Consider the following 22,933-nt stretch of genomic DNA (forward strand, 5'->3'; position numbering starts at 1 on the left):
AAAACTAAACAGCTAAGCTAAGCCATTTCCTTGCTCTTAATAATATAAGCAGATTAAGTGATAAAATGTCAGTTTTCACAGCAACAAAGTCTAACGTTAATGTTGATATTATAATTGTCAGTCAAGTTAATGTCATGCGATTGCAGAATTAAGGGGTCAACACTACATAATCTGCTAAAAACATGATTAAAACATGATTAAGTTATCAACTTTACCATTTAAGAATGATGCAAGCTTCTCCATTAGAATCCACTGGTGGCTGGATCAAAGCACTGATCCTCAGCCTACTGGTTACCTATTGGTGCCTGCCTAAAACTTCAAATTTCTGATTCTATATTGCATATCATGCATTGGACATTTGCATATAGTTTTATATTTTGATGAGTAACTTTCACAATCGTTTATTGATTAAATTATATAGCCTGGTTTAATGCATTTAATACAAATCTTAATGTAAACCATATTATTTGCCATTAAGTGGATAATATTTAATGGGGTGGATTTAATAAGAAAAAAAATAACTATTTCTATTGGCCAAGTCTGTCTATACTATATCTATATTTCTGTTATTTCTTGAAGGATAATAGAATTCTATCATGCAGGGTGTATGGATCAACATCATCTCAACCTCATCATATGCAGCCCACAGTCACCATTAATTGTCAACATCACCAGCATGTTAGCTTTTATAGACTACAAACAATATACTATGCCTCTTAATTCACATCACACTGTGTTCTCATAAAAGTAAAGTGAGAGGGCTAATATAATTCTTAGTAAACACCGGATTGTTTGATAAAATATAGGATGTTTTTTGTTTGTTTTGTTTTTGAGTAGGCTATTGTAAACTGGATCCCGTTCTATATACTCCGGAACAGTAGGTAGCGGTATGCACCTATATGTTAGTATTAGTATTGCAATCCGCCGATGAAGGCGAAGAAGAAGAAGCGAACATTTTCTTCTCTTTTTTTATTTTTTTTTTTACCTTTCTCGCTTGCCGTAGTGTTGTGCAACATTTAGCGCGCTCTTCAACACTGTACTAACCATAATACGTCCGTGGTACTGACGGGAAACTGCAGTTGCAGATTAACCTAATGCTACAATAACTTTTCCATGGGACTAACGTAATATTAAATGAATTTGCTAAATCTTTTTGCCAGTAATTATCTATTTAGGAACTCAGAAAACACGTACGTACATTAGCTCCTTTGCTGTGGGAATGACGTTAGCGGGGTAACTAGGGGCAGAACTCTAATTTATCAACATAAGGAGGTGAGGAGTTAATAGTTGTTACCAGTCTCACCGGGGAAACAAGCAAAATGGTAAGCATGCTAAATTATAATTATCTATTCCCATGAGGCTATAAAGTGCGTTCGGGTGTTGACTACCAGCTTTAACTATCTACTGCTAACCTTCTTCGTATAACATCTTAATCCCAGAGAAGGAGTCTGGCTCCCAGTCAGGTTGCTAAACGGAAGCAGGGGGGAGATTCCTGTGAGGAGGATGAGTGGACGCTTAGAACTGTAAGTAAATGATGAACTGTTGTTGTTTCCTGTAGTTGTATTGTGCCTGACTGGTACATTCAAAGCGGTGGAAAATGGTATTTCATGTTTTCTTCATAATGTAGAGCTACTTTTGTCACCTTTTTTGGGAAAATAGGTAAAAGGGAATGGTGTAATGTCAGTGTTGGTGAACATTGGTGTGGTTAGTATTGAAAAGTGTGTAATGCCTTTTCACAGGAGAAAAGAAAGAAGAGTGATAAAGAGAAGAGAGAAAGCCATATTTCTCCTTTCAGAAAGCCTCTGACACAGCTGAACAACCGACCTGCATGTATGGATGGTGACAAGCATGTAAGTACTGTTGAGTCATTTTGAAATGAATCTAAGGTTTGTATGTGAATGCTGGAATCACTGGTTCCACTTTCATGCAATGACTTGGCTCACTTGTTTAAAATCAGTGTCTATTTCTTGTTTTCTTAACAGGAGGAATTTATTCGAAGTATACTCTCCAAGCCATTTAAAATTCCCATTCCAAATTACACAGGTAACACTTCTCTTGTTACTGCAGCTTTTCTTTTATGTCTAGTTCAATAGGTAAAAAGGTACTTCAGCTGCTTCCTTCATGATTTCCCCACAGGCTCTATGGGAATCAGGGCACTTGGTCTAAAGCGTGCAGGAGTGAGGCGAGCACTTCATGATCCGTTTGCAGAAGATGCACTGGTTCTTTATGAGCCATTATCTCTGAGTGCTCATGACCTGATCAAAGCAGACAAGTAGGTTAAAAATATACTTAACTGAATGTTCATGTGTTGATTGGAACTTGTCTTCCATTTAATCTGTTTTTCTGTGAGATGTAGTGAAAATCGACTAATCGTTTAAGCTGCATAAGCACACTTTGTAGGTTGGTTACAGCATGTAGAAGCAAGGAAGTGACAGAAAAGTGTTTGTATTTTAGTGGAAAGTCCAGAGGCCACATGCACCAGACTCTGTATAGGTTCATGACTAAAACTGCTCACATACAAAAACAGAAATATGCACTCTTCATTAGATTTCTAAAGCCTTGTGTATGCATGGTTATGTTTTATAAATCCCAATCATTGTGGTAGTGGGCACTCGTGCATAAGCTTCATGTCCACTTCCACAGTTAGACATAAATGGGTGTAGATATGCCATTAATCACCTGCTTGCATATCAACACTTTGGCCTGCTCCACTGTCTTCCAGTGCAAAGAACATATCTCTGTCTCTCTATTTAAAGCAAGGAATCTCTGTCTGTATGTATGTATGTATGTATGTATGTTTGTTGTTTGCTCTTGAAAACCGTTCATCTGATCTGCTTCATATCTGGCCATAAACTGCTTCTACTGTTCAACCTCAGTTTAGTCTCACTGGTGAAGTTTCTATCTGGATTTAAACCATTTAATTTATTAAATCCTTATTGTTTTAACTGATATGTTTGTTAGTTGATACATACATATGTGGTTCTTGAGAAATAATAAGCAATCGGTCTGTTTTCACATTTTTAACGGGCGCTGCACTTGTCAAAAGAATTAGCACAATTTCAGCTGTCCCTACTCACAGCGAACGGGTCATCACATGTAGCTTTAAAACATCAGCAGCAGTGATAATCAGAAAAACATTTCAATGTTTCTGCGTTTGGTAATTCTCTCAATATGTAAGAATTTACATTGTTAAGTCTACCTTTCCCATGTGGGATTCAAATGTGCGTACCCACACGGTGTGTTTTTATAATGCATTACTTCTCTTTGTCCTGTCCAGAGACAAACTACCAGTCCATGTTGTTGTGGATCCAGTCCTAGGAAAAGTCCTCAGACCCCATCAGAGAGAGGTAAACCTGAGAATGTCTCACATTAATGAAGCTTGTATTGGTTAGTTTCTTAAACTTAAACCTGCAGTGTGGAACTTTTACACATAAATGAATGTCTGTTACATTCAAGCCCTTACCAAACGAGTTCACACGATGCTGATTAAGCCTATCATATTCCCGTGCTGGCTGGATGAATGCATACTTCACATGCTGTATGGGCAGAGCATGCACATTAGAGACTTCTGCCGGCCGAGCAGTGAACTTCCGTTAGCTCTCTGCTAATTTGAATGGGAATAAAATAATTAAATCATCGGGCTCTTCTAGACATTCTAAATGTTATCGGACTGAATGGATCAAATTCTGATAGTGAAACAAATCATTTTGTGGGGGTTGTGTGAAGCTCAAAACAATTTATCCACAGTGTTTTTGTAATTACTCTCACTGCCAGAAGGGGCGACAAAAGTCCCGCACTCCAGCTTTAAAAACAGATGTCTTTTATTGTATCAAGGGGGTGAAGTTCTTGTGGGAGTGTGTGACGGGCAGACGCATCCCAGAATCGTATGGCTGCATCATGGCTGATGAGATGGGCCTGGGGAAGACGTTGCAGTGTATCACCCTCATGTGGACGCTGCTACGCCAAAGCCCTGACGCTAAGCCAGAGATAGACAAGGCCATTGTAGTTTCACCCTCCAGTCTGGTTCGCAACTGGTACAATGAAGTAGGAAAGTGGCTGGGAGGACGCGTCACACCAGTGGCCATCGATGGAGGGTCAAAGGAGGAGATAGACAGAAAACTAGGTAACTTCCTATAGAATTCCCTCATCCACTAGAATTAGAAAAATATACCACCAAACCTTGAATGGTGTCTAGTAATGCAGGGTACTTATATCTGACAATATCTGGTTGATTTCAAATGAACTTTCTCTCAAGCTAATAATGTATCTGTTTGAAAATATTACAGCATATTTGTCTGCTTGTTCATCATTCTTTTGTTTTACTTGATTTCAAGTGAACTTCATCTCTCAGCGTGGTTTGAGAGCACCGACTCCGATCCTTATCATCTCATATGAGACATTTCGACTGCATGCTGAGGTTCTGCACAAAGGCAAAGTTGGACTTGTCATCTGTGATGAGGTATTTCAGCAACATCATTAAACTCTCCCACTCATGCATTACAGCACAGATTTGTCAAGGACTGTTGATTAGATGATGTAACATGTGCATGCTGTAGGGCCATCGGTTGAAAAACTCTGACAACCAGACATACCAGGCCCTAAATGCCATGAGTGCCCAGAGGAGAGTGCTGATATCAGGAACTCCTATCCAGAATGACCTGCTGGAGTACTTCAGCCTGGTCCACTTTGTTAATGCTGGGATCCTCGGTATGCAGCCACACACACACACACACACACACACACACACACACACACACACACAAGAACTAAAACATATTTGAGTTATATCTGTTGTTTGCACTGATCCTGATCATTTAGTTTTTCCCTTCGATGGCAGGTACAGCCCAGGAGTTTAAAAAACGATTTGAGCTTCCCATCCTGAAGGGTCGAGATGCAGATGCCAGTGATAAAGATAGGCAGACTGGAGAGGAGAAACTCAAGGAGCTGATCAGTATTGTCAACAGGTGAGATCAAGGCACACACATTTTCCTTGAGATGCATTCTATCTGCTCTATTTTCGTGACAGTGTTTGGTTTGTTTCTAATTATGTACACCTGACACTACTTGTCTGTGTAGAAGATGTTGGACTGTGACAGTCACTGAGCCTGTACACTGAGGAAGGCATTAGCCCAAGCGTTGGTGCTGTGCACCTGCTCTGCTGCGTTACAAATGAACACATATACAGCAAACATGTGCTTGAAACGAGTCCACCTGTAGTCCAACATGCAAGATTTATCAAGCAAGTAATCATCACTTAACACATTCAAAAGGATTCCACAGTGCCATTCTGTTTGTGTTGTTTCAATATCACATAATGTTTTTTGAAACCTCAGATGTACAATGTTAAATTTGTGACTGATACCAGTTTCTGTCTTCTATTTTATGTTCACCTACTTGTGATCTAGTATTGTCACTGCCTGTCAAAAAGCTACAGATGAACCCTTCCTCTGCAAAGGGGAAGCGCTCCTCGACCTCAGGCACTTTATGTTTGTTCAAGTCCAATATGTCATTTCTGAATTAAAATTTGATCACAGTGATGGCAAAATCATGGTAATTGTTATTAATACCAGTTGCAAAAGCCTGTGACCAGACGCTGTGATCAGATCACGTTGGTAGCAGGTGGAGATGGGCTGTCATACTCCTTACCACTTACATCATTCTTTTTCCTCTTAACATGATATAATCCTGACTGTTGATCAGTAGTTTTTAAATGACCAGCCAGCAAAACACCAAATACTGCACACAGTCTGTCTCATTTAAATATAACACACTTTGTACAGAAAGCATTTGCAACACTGCAGTTAAACACGTTACATATGTTATGCTTTGCTTCATCTATTGCTTGATATAATGTACTTTGTCTCCAGAGAACATTGGGTGTGTTTTGATTAAGGTAACCCGATATGTAACTATATGTTATAGTGAATAATGGTTGCATGCTGTGTCTCAACAGGTGCTTGATAAGGAGGACGTCTGATATCCTGTCTAAGTATCTCCCTGTGAAAATTGAGCAGGTTGTCTGTTGCAGGTAGGTTTGATACTGAAGCAGAGATAGCATATTTTAGCATGATTTAATTCATATATTCATTCAGGAAGTATTCCTACAGATAATAGGATAATATCTGTAAAAAGATATTTCATTTTAATATGTAGATTCCTATTGAAGGTATGACTGTTTCCATGTAGGCTGACACCTCTGCAGACAGAGCTCTATAAGCGCTTCCTGAAGCAGGCCAAGCCCATTGAGACGTTACAACAGGGCAAAATCAGTGTATCCTCCCTGTCTTCCATCACATCACTCAAGAAACTGTGCAATCGTAAGTGCTTAAACTGAATACAACACACTCTGTAAAATGTTGCATTATAATGATCAACAAAAAGACAGTCTTCTCCCTTTTTTTGAAGCAGTTATTCAAATACAGGTTCAAATGTAGAGTAAAGGAGAGGAGAAACCAAACCAATGCTTAATCATTGTCTTTCATGACATAAGCCATATAGCTATGTTGATTCCATGTTTGTTATGAATCAACTGATGCATGCAAAAACCAAATATTGTTGTTGTGTGTGTCAGACCCAGCTCTCATATATGAGAAGTGTGTGGAGGGTGAAGAAGGCTTTGAGGGGGCGCTGGATCTGTTTCCACCTGGCTACTCCACCAAAGCTGTAGAGCCTCAGCTCTCTGGTAAGAACATGTACACTACAGCTCAGTACATCTCTGATGGTGTTAAATAGTAATCCACATATATAGCATGATGGCCCCTGTGGACTCACTTTCTAAAACAACAAAGTTTGAAAGTTCTCTGTCTAGCATTACATACATGGACACCTTGCCTGCCAGCTACTGTCAATCAAACAAGACACGCCCAGCCCCTCCAGCTACTGAGATAAAATAATTTAGAGACCTTATTTCTTCCTTTTTTAATGATAAAAATCTATTGAAATTAAATTAGAAATAACATTATTTTTGACTGCAAAAAGGAATGACTACATGTGATTTCAGTAGGACTTTATCACACAGACGCAAGATGGATATCAATCTTGATAATGTTTTAAATGTATAAATATGCCATCTAAAGCTATGTTGTTAATGTTATAACATCTTCTAACATGAACTGAATGAGGTTTTTCATCTCTCAATAAATGGGTAAGAAATTGTTCCCTTTGTTCCAGGGAAGATGCTGGTTCTTGACTACATTCTGGCCATGACAAGGACCACAACCAGTGACAAGGTGGTACTTGTCTCCAACTACACTCAAACACTGGACCTTTTTGAGAAGCTGTGCAGATCTAGAAGGTGCTTTTTGGGGAAACCACCATTTAATTGTGTTTGTTTTCTATGTTTGTCAGTTAAAGTGAGCAACAGCCCTCCTCCTGTTCTTTTACAGATACCTGTATGTTCGACTGGACGGCACAATGTCCATCAAGAAAAGGGCCAAGATTGTGGAAAGATTCAACAGTCCATCTGTGAGTAGAAAACTCTTAGAAATGACACTGTGAGCTTTGAAAAACAGTTTGGTAGCATCTGTTTTTTTGTTGTTTTTTGTTAGAACCCAGAGTTCATCTTCATGCTGAGCAGCAAGGCTGGTGGATGTGGCCTCAATCTGATAGGTGCTAATCGCTTGGTGATGTTTGATCCTGACTGGAACCCAGCCAATGACGAGCAGGCCATGGCACGGGTGTGGAGAGATGGCCAGAAGAAGACCTGCTACATCTACAGACTGCTCTCTGTCAGTTCAACACAGCTAACAAGACACAAACATTAACAGATTATCACCACTGCCTGTCTGTTTTTATGCTTGAAGTAAAATAATAATGATATAATTGTGACAGAACAGTGGGGTGCTGTTGAAAGAGTTTCCATCTTTAAGTTGTGTGTGTGTGTGTGTTTGTGCAGACAGGGACAATTGAGGAGAAGATCCTGCAGAGACAGGCTCATAAGAAAGCCCTGAGCAGCTGTGTGGTGGATGAAGAGCAGGACGTGGAGCGTCACTTCTCTCTGGGTGAACTCCGAGAACTCTTCACTCTTAACGAGGAGACCACCAGCGACACACATGACAGGTAAAAAACAAATCACTAGTAAAAGTTGTTAAGCTGTTCACTCTGCTGATTCTGCTGAGAGTTAAATTGACTTTTAGCAGTCTGGCCCACAAAATTGATCCAGAGCCCCAAAGTCCTCAAAGAGGATTTTTTTTTTTTTTAATATTGTGAGCACACAGAAAACTTGCCAAATGCCATTGCTGTCAAAAATAAGAGGAAGAGCTGTTCTACTAAAAATAGTACCTCATAATCTGTCAAATATGAAAAATCACATCAAAAAATGGGAACAAACTATTTCATCAGTAATTATACACTGTTCTGTGTTTAAAACCAAAACTTAATTTATGGTGAGAGATGTGATAATACTCCATTGAAGTAATCATCTTAGACATTCAACCCTAATGTCCAGGCTTTAAGTATGTCTGATACAGCACAGACTCTGTTTAGTTTGTTTTTTTCTATTTTGAAAGATTGATTTTATGTTAGTATGAAGGTTGTCGTATCTCTTTAAAAATGATGATTTTCAAAACCCCAAAATAGACTTTTGTTATTCAGACAACAAACTTCGTGAGACACAAAAAAAATCAAATTACCACTGATACACCAGGTGTTTTCATTTGATCATACATATTAATAATAATAATATAGCGTAATAACCTGTTTTCATTCTGGCTCTTGCGGTGGTGTCAGGTTTCGCTGTCGGCGCTGTGTGAACGGCAGAGAGGTTCGGCCTCCTGCAGATGACGCTGACTGTACCAGTGACCTTTCCCAGTGGAACCACTGCTTCGACAAGAAGGGCCTGAGGGACCAAGTGTTGAAAGCCTCCTGGGACGCTGCCGTCTCCTTCGTCTTCCACCAGCGCTCTCACGAGGACCAGAAGGGTGTTGTATAGCAAGAGGAACACATCAGACTGTCACACTGCCACATGTATATATTGATATTTATTTGTTGTTGAGTTTTTTCTGTTGATTTGTTTTTTAATGAAAACTTTAAAGAAAAAGAAAATAAATGACTGACTGGTTATCCATCCATCAAGAATGCTGTAACTTCTTCATATTAATAACTGTGTTTATAACATTTTTAAACACTGGTAATAGATTTGCCAGTTGTGAGGTTCAGTTCAATTTTCAAGTTGAGATCTTAATGCTTTTCTTGAACTATGGTGCAGTTGTACTTGTGCCCAGTTTACTGAGATGTGTGCAGGTAGACGGATACTCTTACCTGTGTTGGATACTCATGATACTCATGATGTCACCTGTCTGTGACTCAGCTGATAGTTGGATGTTTGAGGGTTTACTTTATTAAATCCATGCAGCCATCTGACAGCAGCTGCAAAGATGATGCTGGATAGATGCCTACTCTACTATAACATTAAAAAGTGGTACCAATATTTAAACTGGGTCGATTTTTGGTTAAATCCCATCCAATAACTTTTGTAATATATATCAGCATACAGTCCACAGTATCTGTTAGCAGAGTATGTTGAGGTGTCATTAGAGGAGCTCCAACTTTGTCTTAGTGGATCAAAAAGGGAGAAAGAGTTGAGTTATTGAGTAATTTACAAGAACACACTGAAGGCTGTAAACTGTAAAGATATGTTCAGAAAAGAAAAGGAGCAACTTAACTAAGAGTGACTTACACAGTCCAGTTTCAGTAATACATCTTTGAGAGTCTGTTTCTTGAAAAGGTTCTTGAAAGAGTTCATTTTGATCGCACAAAAAATAGAAACATAGAAAATCAGCATGAGACAGAAGTTTAAAAGAACACAATAAATATTAACCTATGTCATAGCTCAGATTCAGAACAGTGATGGTTTAGCTGTTTATACAGAAGAAATGGTGGCAACCATGTTAGCCTCGCAGTGTAATGATTAGATGAGACCTTAGAGAGAAGCTGTCTGCTCAGATTCAAGTTCATCATTGTCAAGTTTGAAATGCATTCATTCAGATAGCAGACCAATTTTAACTAAGTAATAGTAACTATGTAAATACAACTAAAAATATATAGAATTCCAATGATGGGGCTGAGTGTGATCTTTTTAGCAAATACATTTACAAAAGAAACCACAAATAAAGAATTGTGTTAACTTGACATGATCATACATTTCAGCAAGACAGAAATCTGCTGTAGTAAAGTATTACTGAATGGAAAGATGGGAGCAAGACAGACCAGGATGATGGTTTTCTAGGAGACACTGGAATGGGTGTCATGAAATATACAGGTGATCGAGAAGATACTTTAGATCCTGTAATTATTAACTGTCTGAGATCAGACACTGTGAGAAGAGACTTGATTGTGAGCTTTGGAGCAATCAACTGAAATTATGATTTAAGAGATTTAGTGTTCTGTTTCTGTTTTAGTAGAACTAATTTGATTCATAGAATGTGTACCTTGTTTGTTCTCTTTCTAGCATCTTATTGTTATTTATTATTTTATATTTATTTATTTTTAGTACTATCATAAATATTAGCAATATTATTATAAGTATTAATGCCGGCCACACTCCATACCAGTTGGTGGCGTTAGTGCACCATTTAGGTTTTTACTAACCGCCATAAAACAAAGAAACAGTTGAGCAGCCGCTTTATATGATTGACACTGATAATTGAAGCCAATGTGCAGAGCAGTGCTGTGTCTGTAGCATCAGTAACGATGTCACCTCTTATTTAAAGGATACAAACATAGACGCTTAACTATGCAAGCAGACAATAGAACCCCGAAGGAGATATGTCTGAAGAAGATATGTCTCCAGGCTGTCAGGAACAATTTTGCTGCTGTGGGCACTGAGGCTGTTCTTGGTAAGAAGGAAATATTAACGCTCATGTACTCATACTTCTTGGAGAACACGAATAGGTTAGCCGACACTCAGAACAGGGACTTACGACAGCTAACTGCTAGCTGTTAAACGCTAACTAGCATTAACCTTATATTTCCGATTAGTAGAGACGCTTGCTAGCTACGTTGAGCTCAGTACCGTTCAAGAGATTTCCCTAAAGTCTCAACTTGTAGAAAAGGTGCCATATCCCACACAAACATTCTCAACACGGATCTTTTTTTTCTTCAGTTAGCGTATATATAGCGCAAACACTGAGCAGGACATTTTACAGAGGAAAGCAACTTGTCAGTCTTCTCTGGTGGACAAACTATGTAACTTTTTAATGGTGATACTGTTTCTCACAGATCTCATAAGCTTTTTTCCCAGCAGATATGTTGACTTGTCACAGTAGGTACACAGGTATACGGAATCACACTGTGTTCACCAAAGACAAAACAACCTCATGATTCCCTGCACAACTCCTCACAGCTTCAGCCTGAGCAGAGGTCTGATCAAAAGCTCTCTTCAGACATGAAATACGGAACACTGCTGTGTTCACTTATCTGTAATAACATAATGGCTTTTAGTCATTCAGATATAGATTTGCTTTCTGTAAGTATTCTGCTATGGCTTTCCTCAGACTTTTGTGTTTAGGCATAGATAATAATGTGTTGTAGTGAACTGAAGAAGGCAGGACAACATTTAATGTTTGGCTCTGAATTAAACTTAATGCAGCCTTTACATTTGATTGCAGTTCCTGTGTCTGAGAGTTCACAGTGATTTCTTCAATTTGCTTGTTTTGTCTGACCAACAGTCCAAAATCTGAAGATTTTTAATTTACTATCATATAAGACAAAGAAAAGCAGTAAATCCTCATATTTGAGAATGAAACCAGAGACCTCCACTACTTGTTATAATGTTAAATATTAAGTTGGGATTTAAATTGTGGTTCTTCAGATTTGAAAATTGCACATCAAAATTGTGAGTTTTATTTGTGAGACTCCAAAGCCTTGGTCTCATCTGGTTTTTAGCCTTGACCAAGGAATAACTAATAGATCTGTGTCGGAGGATCTCAGGCTGCATTCAGGCTCGTAAGGGTTTAGTAAGTCAGTGATATAATCAGGGACACACCCCAAACCTGCTTTAAAAGTGATCATTAAAATTGTAAAATCAATTCTAAAATCTCTAGGTAACCAGTGTAGAGATGCTCTATTGGGTTTTGTGAGTAGTCTTGCTCCAGCATGTTGAACTAGTTGAAGTTTGTTTGGTTTGAGAGGTTGTATTGAGTGTGACAGGAATACAGTGAGTTACAGTAGTCGGTGGGTTTCCAGATTCTTAGCGGATAAAAAAGATCTAATTTTCGAGATATTGAGAAGTTGCAGAAAGCACGATTGAGTGACTGACTCACCTGCTGGTCAAAGATAAGTTTGTTATTAAAGATAACAGATGTCTGCACCAGGTTTTGATGCAACAGGATAGAGAACTGAAGTGAGAGAAGTGCTTCTGATTGATCTGAGTGTAACTGAAGAACGTTTTGAGAGAGCCTGTTTTTAACATCTGGAAGGCAGGACTGACCGGTTCAACTGGTCCATAAAAATGGAAACTGATATATATGGTTTGATTCATGTCAATTCAAATGTATTTGACTTTAACCCGTATCACAGCCATCCATTCATAGTAGCTATAGTGAGTTGTTCTCTGCTGCTCGTTGGTGTCCAATGTCCTAACTTATCTGTCATAACTTAGATCTTCCAACGCCTCTCATAGAGGATCTTCTTCCTCATCTGACTGTATGCCAACTAGATGAGCTCCAGCCTGCCCTAAATCTCAAAGGTATGAACAATGGTTCTTAGTATTTTTTCTTTGTCTGTCTTTGGATCACAGGAATTCATATTTACATTTACTGCTACGTTTTGTTTGCTGTCCCGTAGGAATATCGACTCACGCCGGATGGATTGGGATCCTAGAAGATATGTGTGGATGTGTGGACCATGTACGTGTCATGTCTTCTTTAACAATGAAAATCTCATGTATAGTATCATGTAGAACACAGATGTGATCTGTCTCCTGTGTTACATTTCAGATAATAGACTTGCTCACAGAAGAAGAAGCCAAACATGAAGTTATGAGAATGCTTTTTACAGTCGTATTCAATGGCTTCACAAACCCCTTTGTGAGCAGAAACATCACAAATTTAAACACCCCATCCTTCCTGTTGGCTGCAGCTAAATGTATCAAACATTTTTTACTCTTTACTAGCTTGCATAAGCCCCTTCAAAGTTTAACTGCTGAGCAGCGGCCTCTTCTGAACCTCTTAGAGAAGCGTATCAGGAGTGTTGGTGTATCGCAGTCTGCAGATCTATCAAAGAAGAAGACACAAACTGCGCTGTTTGTCCTCCATCGCCTGCTTGATCATGGGGTGGCTAAAGAACTTGTTGTACATGTACAGTGTCCCATCATGCTGGCCTGGCTCCTACATGGAAGGGGATCTCAGTATGTAAACAGCAAGCTGAAGAAACTAATGCACAGCAAAACCACCAGCTGCGTTTCACAAGCTCCTTTAGCCACTGCAGACGGGGCCAGCTGCAGTCCAGGTCTTGAGACCAGCACTTTGGATGATCAGGATGATCAAGTCACACCATGCAAACGCTCAAAGCTAGATCCCGTGTCTGTGGAGGGGGAGGAATCTGGAAAAACAAACTTAACTGTGGACCCGCAGGTTCTCTGTCGAACCCTCACTCCCTGTGGTGGTAGTCCAGCAGAAGCCTGTCCATGGGGGAAGATTGAACGTCTGGAGATCAGGCAGTGTGGGTCTGACTCCCTCACAGTGCTGAACTCTGCCCTGCTCACATTTTACTGCCTTCGCTCTCTAACTCTTCACAGCTCATGTAAGTTTGCTTATTACAGTGTACTTGTATGTGTGTGTATGTGTGTGTTGGGGTGGGGGAGGGGCGGGACGGCAAACTAACCAGACATTCTGGTGATGCTTTAGATACATAACAGTTTCAATAATCTGTGCTATAGACATTCGCTACCTAAAAATTATTGAAGTTCGACACCAACACTGGTTCTGTCTAGCAAATGCAAATCACAGGTACATGATGGTGAACAACTCCAACACATAAATACTTAAAGCTCTAATTCAAAAACTCTGCAGGAGACAGAGCTAAATCCTGGATTATAGTAGAAGTTACTACATGTATAATACTTGGATGAAGTATTTTCTTCAAAGCATGAATTCCAGATTGGAACAGTCAGAAGAGGAGTAAAGGGACTGGAGCAGGCAGTGATGCAGTCTGACTTTTAACATTAAACTGTGTCAAAATTCAAAGGGATTCAGTGTTCATGTTTACACATGTTTACACATGGTTACATCTGTAAACAGCATACTTGTATGGAATCCATTAACCTTGTTGACAAAAATGAAATATTTCACTGTCAGAGAATTGAACTGATCTGAAATAGTTACAACATATTTGTTCTGTTGTGCAGGGATGATTTGTTTTCATTCCTTGTTTGAAAGGTTGTCATGTTTGTGTGTGCAGCGATCTTCAGTGTATCGGATGTGTTGGGCCTGGCCAGAGCCCTGAAGCAGCTGTCTGGAAGCTCTCGCAGCTCCCTCACTGATCTGAGCATCAGCGTCCTGCCAAACACTGAACTCATGGACATCCTGCTGGACACAAGCCGCAGCTTGACGTCCCTGTGTGTGGAGTTCCAGACCAGTTTGTGGGAACCGCGTCTTATTCCACATCAGCCCCTGTCAGAGATGTCAGGTGCTGTTTAGATTTCACCAGAGTGAAGTAACACGCAGTGAGCAGGATTAAAAGTGTATTATACACACGGTTTTTCTTGGTGCTGTGGAATGGTTTAAACCAGACTGACTTTGCAGATTTAATTCAAAGGCAGCCTGAAGATAGCCACATTGCATTACTACTATTGTTCTGCTTGAAGTAGTGATTAAACCACTGCATACATCAAACTCTGGGAACATTGTTTAAGCATTAAAGGATTGGATATTCTCCATTTCTTTGATGTTGAATGATAATTCTGGTTTGTTACAACTTTGGTCTAATTTTTGTAGTTTTGTCCATCATTTCTATTGGTAATTATAACTTTAGGACCGGAGCTAATGATTATGTTTATTATCAATTACTCTATCGACTACTTTTTCAGTTTATAATTTCACCCATAAGAGTCAAGAAATTAGGAACACTTGTTTAAATGTCTTGTTTTGTCAGTTTACAATGATTTGAAAAGAGAGAAAAGCAATAATAAGCTGGAACCAGAGAATGATTGACATTTTTGTTTGATCGGTGACTTAAACCGACATACTTACCAAGTTGATTGTTGAGGTTGACGGATGAGTCAAGAAACTGGAGCAGTCAGATGGTCAGACAGCTTAAAAACTTATTTGGAAAAGACAACAGTGGTGAACAGTTGTACACATCCATCACAATTTACAGACTCACTTTCACCTGCTGTACCTACTGTAGTTGTTTGCTCAGGTTTTCTGTACAAAAAGGGTATTTAGAGACATTTCAGGTGCTCACTTTCAGTTTGACCTCCAAATAAAGTTCTGTAAATACAGTAATATGGATGAACTGCTAGTTTCCAACCTGCCATTGTGTCTCCACCTGTCAGATTTAGTTGTAGTGAGGTCATTGCTTAGATCTTTGCAACTTAATTGACAACAATCTTATTATAACTTGACAGAAATGATGACCAAAACTACAAAAAATAAGACTCAAGTTGTAATACTATCTTTGAACTTGTTTGTTCACAATGGACCAATATGGTAGAATATTGATTTCTCCATAACTATTCTGCATGAATGATACTGAGGCAGTGCAGTTCATTAAAAATCAACTGATAGTTTCCTAACCTTCCCACAGCAGAGCTGCTTCTGGAGAAGCTGACAGTCAAAGTAGCTCAGGTCCAAACAGATGTGAACTTTGTCACATCTGTGCTGAGACGCTGTCCACATCTCACCTCACTTCACGTAGCTGGGATGAGACTACCAACTGGTTCCTCCCAAAGCCAGCTCCTCACCACTCTCTCAGGTAATGTGTCATGTCAGTGCACAGTGCTCCCCGTAGTGAATGTTCAGGCCTTCTCCATGTGTGGAAAAGGAGTTCTAGCAGATCACAGTAACAGAATGATTAGAAATTAATGATAGTTAAAGGATTTGGATGGTGATTTTCTATATGTTTCTTAATTTCAACAAATCTCATGTGCAGAGCCAAACCATCAATGAACTTATCTACTAACAGGTATTGTGTGTGTGTGTGTGTATCCAAAGCTTGGTATATTGTATTCCTCTGTGCTGTAGACCTCAGTTGTTGTTCAAAAACTGTTAAAACACATCAATGAGTCACACAGCTGCACTGAGTGACATGTTCCTTGGTCTTTTAAGACAGTGATTACTGTAGGTTGTTTAGAAAAGAGTAAAAGCAGTGATAAGATAGTAACCCTCAGGTGTGAGGTTCCTTGTAAAGCAGACACCACTGCACATTTACAGAGCTTTGCTAGCTTGTTGTGTTACATATCATTGTAGACAATGAGAAAAAAATATAGAAAATTGCCAGCCTTATCCTTTAATGTTAAATAAAATGGGAAATAAAAAAAATTGAATATTTGTGATCCATTTTTTGTAGGCCTCAGTGGCTGAGAGCTACACAGGGTATGGAAGTCAGAAAGAATTGAGAGACAAGCTGACTTCTTATTGCTTTTGGTCCTTTCATGGGATTTGTTCACACAAACAAAAATCTCAAATAACGCTAAAAGGATAACTCACCAGTCAAGTCCTGTTGATCTGTCTGTCAATATGAATATCAACATGTGGTCACCTTTTTAGAGTCAAACCATCGCTTGACGAGACTCACCTTGGAGGACCTGAACCTGTCTGATTGTCTCCCGGAGATCCTAAATCTCGTGAGAGACTGCAAGTTGGAAGGTAAGGAAAGGAGAGAGAGTGATGACAGCAGTAGATCATCAGTATAGACACTTGTTAATCAGTCTTTACCTTGCACTGTGTCTACACAGGAAGCATATCATGAGCAGTGCTCAGAGGCCAACACCCAGTCTCTGTATCTCTGTTTTAACCCAGGAAAACAAGAAAATAGACTTGAAGCATAAACATATGTTTTGGCTCACATTTCTGATATAGTGTAGGAGTGGAAAGTGAGCTCTTATGGATTAAAATGGAACAAGTGAAAGACGCTGCTGATCTGCTGTCTGTCTAGACATGCTGAGAATCTCCATTAGATAACAGCTGCATGGAACATAAAAGCAAAGAAGATAGATTTTCTTCCTTTCCATTTCATTCATTAGTTCAATTTAAAGCCTCTATGTGTGGAATGTCTAGATGAGATAATAGCATCTATTAAGTTATGAATATTTGTTTGTAAAAAAACAACTGAAAGAATACTGGTGAAAATGTGTGTTGTGTGGAGTTGGTTTGAGCTCTTTCTCTGTTTGTCTCTCCTCTCAGAGCTGCAGTTAAATGACTGCCGCCTTCTTGAGAAGTGGAGTGACAAGCAGGAGGGTTTGCAGCAGCTGGTGGCTGCTCTGAAGACAGTGTCCTCTCTCCACACACTCAGCATGGCTCAGAATCGGCTGGGTAAGGACCTCCACATCTCTCCACTAACTGGATTCAGTTCAGAGATATATCAGTACCAATGCTAAACAAAAGTATTTGCTACGTTTAGCTTCTGTTGGTATCAAAGGATTGCTCCAGTGGTAAAGTAGGTCTTTAAGAGCAACAATAGTCAAGTTTCCATCCAAATATAGCAGAAATTTTGACCAAATTTCCATAAAATCAGAAAAAGAAAATGCACATTCACGCCAGCTTGCTTCCACTGCTTTCATGTGAAAAGTAGGAGTTAGTTCATCAAGATAAACAGCTGATACAGTTATGCACTTCTTTGCAGTTGAAGGTGTTTTACAGACCTCTCTTTTATAATAGTCTGGGGAAAATGTTTTTTGGGCTGCTGTGGATGTTTTTTTTGCTGCAGCACCAGTTTCCCAGTGGCCACCAGGAAAACTGTCAGCCAGGCTGAGCAGCAGTGTTGTATCCAGCTCTCTCAATACATCCATGTTGTGAATGAAGTATTCAGAGCAAGTGGAAGCCCTGCACTTCTAGATATGTAACTTTAACCAGGTTTGCCACAGATATCCAACAAGAGTATATAAAGAACAGAAAATCACAAAAAGCATGATATGTCCCCTTTAAGTTCTTTGGTCCATTCTTATTTCTATAAAATACATTATGATGTTAGTCATTAGTGGAATAAAGAGAATTCCTCTCTGAGTATGTAACATTTTTTCTATTAATTTCATAAAATGATGTATAGAACTGAAATCCACTTTATATAGGATTTAAAAATAGCTCACTTTGGTGTCATTTGATGGTTGAATGAAGAATGACACTGGTAGAAACTGCAGCAGATAAATGTATGACTTCCTGGCTATTTCTAGCAGGTGTTGTTTCCTCCTGGTCATTTTCTTGGTCTTTGCCCTTAATCTAAACTCCTATTGGCTGTTCCCACAGTCAACCCAGCATGACATTTCACGTCATGGTTGTCTTCACACCACAGCAGGCTGACAGACTGGACCCACTGATCTAACACACTAAAGTGTTCTCCAGTCCCCACTCATGCCAATTTCAACTTGGTTTAGTGGATGTTAAAGTGTCTATAAACAACACTTTTATATTGACAATGAATCACATTCTCAGCCACTCTGCAGTTCTCCTCAGCTCTACTGAGCTTTTTAATGTCTTTCATTGTTTTAGTTTTACAGCAACTGTATTGTTTTGGTTGAGTCTCAGTGCTCTCATCAGTCTGGTTCCCAGCAGCAGCAGCAGCAGCAGGCAGCTGATTTCAGTGAAGAAGCTCTGATAAACCCACTGCACACTACCTGCTCAGCTCATGGATGTATAAAGACAACTGGATACAGCGTTGGAGACGGGGCCCTGTTCATTCCTATGAAAGTTGCTCAGTGGCGCATGAAGCCAAAAATTCTTGACTTTGGGTATAAAATTACCTGAATCTTCCAGGATCATTGGGCCCATAGAGCAGGCGCACTAGTGACTTTCAGGGGCCGAGTCGGCTGCTTCTTGTTTAACCCTCCGGCTAACTTGAATGAGGATAAAACAATTGAATCATGCAGCTCTTCTAGACTTTCCAAATGTGATCAGACCGAACAGATCAAATTCTGATAGTGAGACGAGTCATTTCGCAGGGGTTGTGATGCTCAAAAAAATTATCCACTGATTTACAGACGTCTCTTTCACAATGTAAGTCTTGGGGAAAAAGTCTTTTTGGGCCTAATAGCCTCACATGATGTTGTAATTACACGGTTTGGCCGCTATGTCAAATTGGCTTCACAGCCCGGCGCTGTTCCTGGGGGCTTGGATCAATACCAAACTGCAGACAGACACAGTTAGAGACTAGCTGGTGAACATAGTGGAGCATTTAACAGCTAAAGAGACAGATTTTCTCAGGACTTGGTGGAGACCAAACAAGAGCTAAAAGGAGAGAATGTTGGACTTAAATTCATCAGGTGGAAACAAACGGATGCCAGTGTTGCTCTGTGTCTGTTGGATGATATATTATCATATTTTAAGTTAGTATGGCAAACATGTTATCAACCAGTTGCCTATTTCCACAGTATTGTGTGTACAGTTTGTTTTAGTTGTCCCCAAGTGGTCTTGTTGTTTATTACAGTGTGAATTTCAGTCTCTCTCAAGAGGAAGGTGACTTGTATCTGTGGTAATGGTGTAGATCTAACTCTAACTCTGAATAACGTAGAAAGCAAATGTTTCAACTCTGTAAACCAAATTCACTCCGTGTTTCGACAGCCAAGAACGTGTGTGTGCTGGCAGAGCTGTTCTCAGGACCCTCACCAAGCTCAGTGAAACGGCTAGACATCAGGTAAGAGACGCTAACAGCAACAGGATGCTGTCTGGATCATAAGGCTCACTTACTAGCTGATGTACCACTTGGTCAATTAAAATACCACAGCACATACTGTACAGGCTTTCAGTTTTCAACATTGTCGTTTTCAAGTCAGCCGTGATTAATTAAAACCTGTACATGTGGTCTTGACCTCAAGATTAAATGATACGTTCAAAATCAGTGTCTTAAAACAACAGTCAGGTGTCCATATGGTCAGTGAAAGAGGTTCCTCGCTGTAATCATTCCTCCTGTTCATACTGGATATTAAAAGATCCTTCAAATGTGCTTTCAATGTAAGTGATGGAGCCTAAATCCACAGTGTGTCCACACAGTCATTTTGTGCAAAAATGCATTTAAAAGTTGATGTGAAGCTTATATGAGGCTTCATCAGTCTGAGTTAATCATATCAAGTGGATATCTGACACATTTACAGTCTTTTTAGCATCAAATTCCCTCTTTGTGTTTCCTCAGACAGTGTTTCCCTGTTGAGCTGCAGGTGGAAGTATAGTAACAAAAAGAGGGACTTTGGCATTAAAAAGACTGTAACGTTGAAAGATATCTACTGAAGCTTCATATGTGTGTATGTTTAAGAAAAATCTGAAAGCTGTCAAAATCAGTCATGTTGTAGATGACAGTGGTAACATTTTCATTCATTTTACTTGTTAATGCACAAGTCATGTCAGTTCTCCTGACTTGTACTTTATCCTCACTATGATTTCATGTGCAGCAATACTGTCACTCACTATGTGTAAGAGTATTTCCTTTATTGTTAGTAATAAGTGCTTTCAATTAAATACCAAATTACATTGAAACTTAACTTAAATATTATTCCCTTTGTACTGAAGGTCTGTGGTGTAAACCCATCATAATAACCTATAATGAAATATTATAATAATATATCATTTCCATGTCCTGAACAGCTCCAACTTCATCCAGGCAGCTGAGCTGCTGGAGTTCTCCAAGGCATTGAGGACACATTGTCCACCGCACCGACTGACCCTTGATCTCAGGAAGAACCCAGGAGATCGAGACCCTGACACATGGAGCAGTGCACTGAGGGGGCTCTGGCCCTTCTGTGTTCTCCTGGTTGAAGGCTGGAAGTCAACAGACACAATGGCAGACCACATCAGCAACATGTGAACAAAGTCTGCTCTGAGCATCAGACACTGCCTGTAGGAGTAAAAGTTAGAACATTTGTAATTTTCTCTTTGACAGCGTGGAGTGATAGTGGTCAGTTTGAGTTCAGTTCAGACCGTTACAATAGATTCAGTCCAAACCACACCTGCAGCATGAGCTGGTCTCCACTGTCCATCTGATGTGGTATTGTTCTAAACAGTCATATTTTCAGCAGAATATGGCTAAATACACCAAATAACTTCCCTTTTGTCTGAATTATCAGTTGAGAGCAACATGGAAGCAGTGTGAAAGTGTTCAGATTACACTGAGTATGGATCAACAGCAGAGAAGAGGATTAAGCTGCATGAGCTGTTCATGAGAGAAAAACTATCTGGAATTTCACAATTTAAAATCTTTTTTTATGCAAAGCTAATGAGCAGGTGGGCTGTTTAACTATGTCATTAGTTGTGTCACACATTCAGTTAGTTTCATGAATGTTACATGACTTAAATGTAAGACATTGAATTGTTCTGCTGTATTAAGGCACAATGGTGCAGTTGAAAAATAAAGGAAAATCCTTTGTTAGTTTGACATTTGAATCATTTATTAAACCAACGTCCATTACACTTCCAGAGTCTTCTCTCGGACAGAGTGTGAGTGACAGTGGACTTTAAGATACAACTGAAAAACCTGGAGGATTGATGTTGAGGTGAGGAGCACTGGAACAGCAGCTGTCTCACACCTCTTCATTGTCATTTTCTTTATATCAGAAGAACAGCATAGACACCAACTACCAATTCATCATTAGTAGGAACCAAGTAGAAAAAAAAACGGATTAAAAAGAGCTTTATCTTTATCTTAGTGGATTTTTTAAAGCTAAATATCGTAACACTTCTTTTCTGTAAATTCAGTTTGTTTTCCTTGTATATTCTCATGTTTTAGTAAATTCAAGTTGAAGAGAGTGAAGACCCTATTTCTGCATGCTAATTGGTTGATTTGGTGGGTCAATACAGGACAGCACTGCAGTCTAGTCTATCTACAACCATCTCTTACATAAAACAAAGACACAAACGCACACCACATACACACTCACACACTGCCGCAACGCTTCAGCCTGGCCTGGCTATCTCCAAGGCTGCTCAATTACTAAGTGGTTTTACACTAAATCAAATAAAAACTTTTGGCTATATTCATACCTCATAAAGAAGTCAGTTTTCAAATGAGAGAAAAGTTTTCTGTGTGAAATTTGAGTGTGTCCTTTTAGCTGAAGCTCACCTTCATTCCAAAAACAAAAAATATGATTCTCTGATCATCTTAAAATGAAAACATTTGAAGATTTAAAGCTGCAGCAGCGACCTAGCACGGTTGTTTCAAGCATCCCCCTGCCTTACTGCAGCAAACAAGAAGAGTTCCTAAACACAACTAACTGCCTAAACCTGTTGGCCAACATATTCATGTGAAGGTAGAACAAAGTTGTTGTTCATCATCTCAGTCTTTTTTTGAAGACTCAGGTAGCATGTTATATAAATGTAACATCAGTAAGATGAAGATGAATCATTTCCCATCTTTACAGTAGTACTGCAGCTGTTAGCTGTCTAACAACACATATGTTAGTGCACTGAATGTGCATTTGTCTAGTTGATGTGCTTCACAGAATGTTTGGAGATATTACTGGGTCACAGGAGGTTAACATAATGCTTTTCTTGCATTCAGCAGTAGTTTGATGATGTAACCTGGGGTGGCTGGTGGTCGCTTCTGCTACTCAAATTTCTGGTTTACCCAGAACTCAAAAAAAACTTTTCCTCCAGATAAGTCACGTCTTTGTGGAGTATGAATTAGACCTACAGTTACAGATACTGGGGCTTGAAAATACTTTCTGGTACTTGATTTGATGGGTGGGAACCTGCGTAGTCCAGACTGTTCAGAAAAGGGTTTAAATCGTCACTTGTAAACCTCTTTCAATGTGAGGAAACTATCACTTCAAGACTTAAAAAAAAACTCTAAGAAA

The 22,933-nt window shown here is 39.4% G+C and overlaps 2 protein-coding genes across 4 annotated transcripts; both read left to right on the top strand.

Moving 5' to 3' along the window:
* The first annotated feature begins 567 nt into the window (after positions 1-567).
* rad54l (RAD54 like) lies at positions 568-9,427 on the top strand. The gene is made up of 18 exons (XM_067598021.1): positions 568-1,322; positions 1,440-1,523; positions 1,740-1,850; positions 1,983-2,043; positions 2,137-2,272; positions 3,278-3,347; positions 3,835-4,123; positions 4,335-4,459; positions 4,557-4,707; positions 4,838-4,964; positions 5,954-6,028; positions 6,187-6,317; positions 6,572-6,682; positions 7,171-7,294; positions 7,386-7,464; positions 7,548-7,727; positions 7,895-8,058; positions 8,728-9,427. The coding sequence occupies exons 1-18, from the start codon at positions 1,320-1,322 to the stop codon at positions 8,927-8,929; spliced, it is 2,223 nt and encodes a 740-aa protein (XP_067454122.1). The 5' UTR covers positions 568-1,319; the 3' UTR covers positions 8,930-9,427.
* Positions 9,428-10,598: 1,171 nt separating this feature from the next.
* On the top strand, positions 10,599-21,516 carry lrrc41 (leucine rich repeat containing 41). Of its 3 annotated transcripts, none has more exons than XM_067598023.1 (10): positions 10,600-10,835; positions 12,599-12,685; positions 12,784-12,845; positions 12,936-13,740; positions 14,398-14,625; positions 15,745-15,912; positions 16,707-16,805; positions 17,343-17,471; positions 19,713-19,785; positions 20,730-21,516. In XM_067598023.1, exons 1-10 carry the CDS (start codon positions 10,733-10,735, stop codon positions 20,947-20,949), a joined length of 1,974 nt encoding a protein of 657 aa, XP_067454124.1. In that variant the 5' UTR covers positions 10,600-10,732; the 3' UTR covers positions 20,950-21,516. The 3 variants fall into 3 exon arrangements, with proteins under 3 accessions (XP_067454126.1, XP_067454124.1, XP_067454125.1); XM_067598024.1 differs by having other exon boundaries at positions 10,601-10,835; positions 15,748-15,912; XM_067598025.1 differs by lacking the exons at positions 19,713-19,785; positions 20,730-21,516 and adding an exon at positions 17,866-18,161 and having other exon boundaries at positions 10,599-10,835.
* Positions 21,517-22,933: the final 1,417 nt, after the last annotated feature.

Source organism: Thunnus thynnus, chromosome 8 (genome assembly GCF_963924715.1).
Source record: "Thunnus thynnus chromosome 8, fThuThy2.1, whole genome shotgun sequence".
NCBI classification, from domain to species: Eukaryota; Metazoa; Chordata; class Actinopteri; order Scombriformes; family Scombridae; genus Thunnus; species Thunnus thynnus.

What these genes read in the sequence shown, in the direction of transcription:
- rad54l (XM_067598021.1), top strand. An exon ending in ATGAGTGGACGCTTAGAACT is followed by an intron (nt 1,524 to 1,739) that starts GTAAGTAAATGA and finishes GCCTTTTCACAG; the next exon opens with GAGAAAAGAAAGAAGAGTGA. An exon ending in CTGATCAGTATTGTCAACAG is followed by an intron (nt 4,965 to 5,953) that starts GTGAGATCAAGG and finishes GTGTCTCAACAG; the next exon opens with GTGCTTGATAAGGAGGACGT.
- lrrc41 (XM_067598023.1), top strand. Translation starts at nt 10,733, where the DNA reads ATGCAAGCAGACAATAGAACCCCGAAGGAGATATGTCTGAAGAAGATA. An exon ending in GCCTGCCCTAAATCTCAAAG is followed by an intron (nt 12,686 to 12,783) that starts GTATGAACAATG and finishes GCTGTCCCGTAG; the next exon opens with GAATATCGACTCACGCCGGA. An exon ending in TGTGTGGATGTGTGGACCAT is followed by an intron (nt 12,846 to 12,935) that starts GTACGTGTCATG and finishes GTTACATTTCAG; the next exon opens with ATAATAGACTTGCTCACAGA.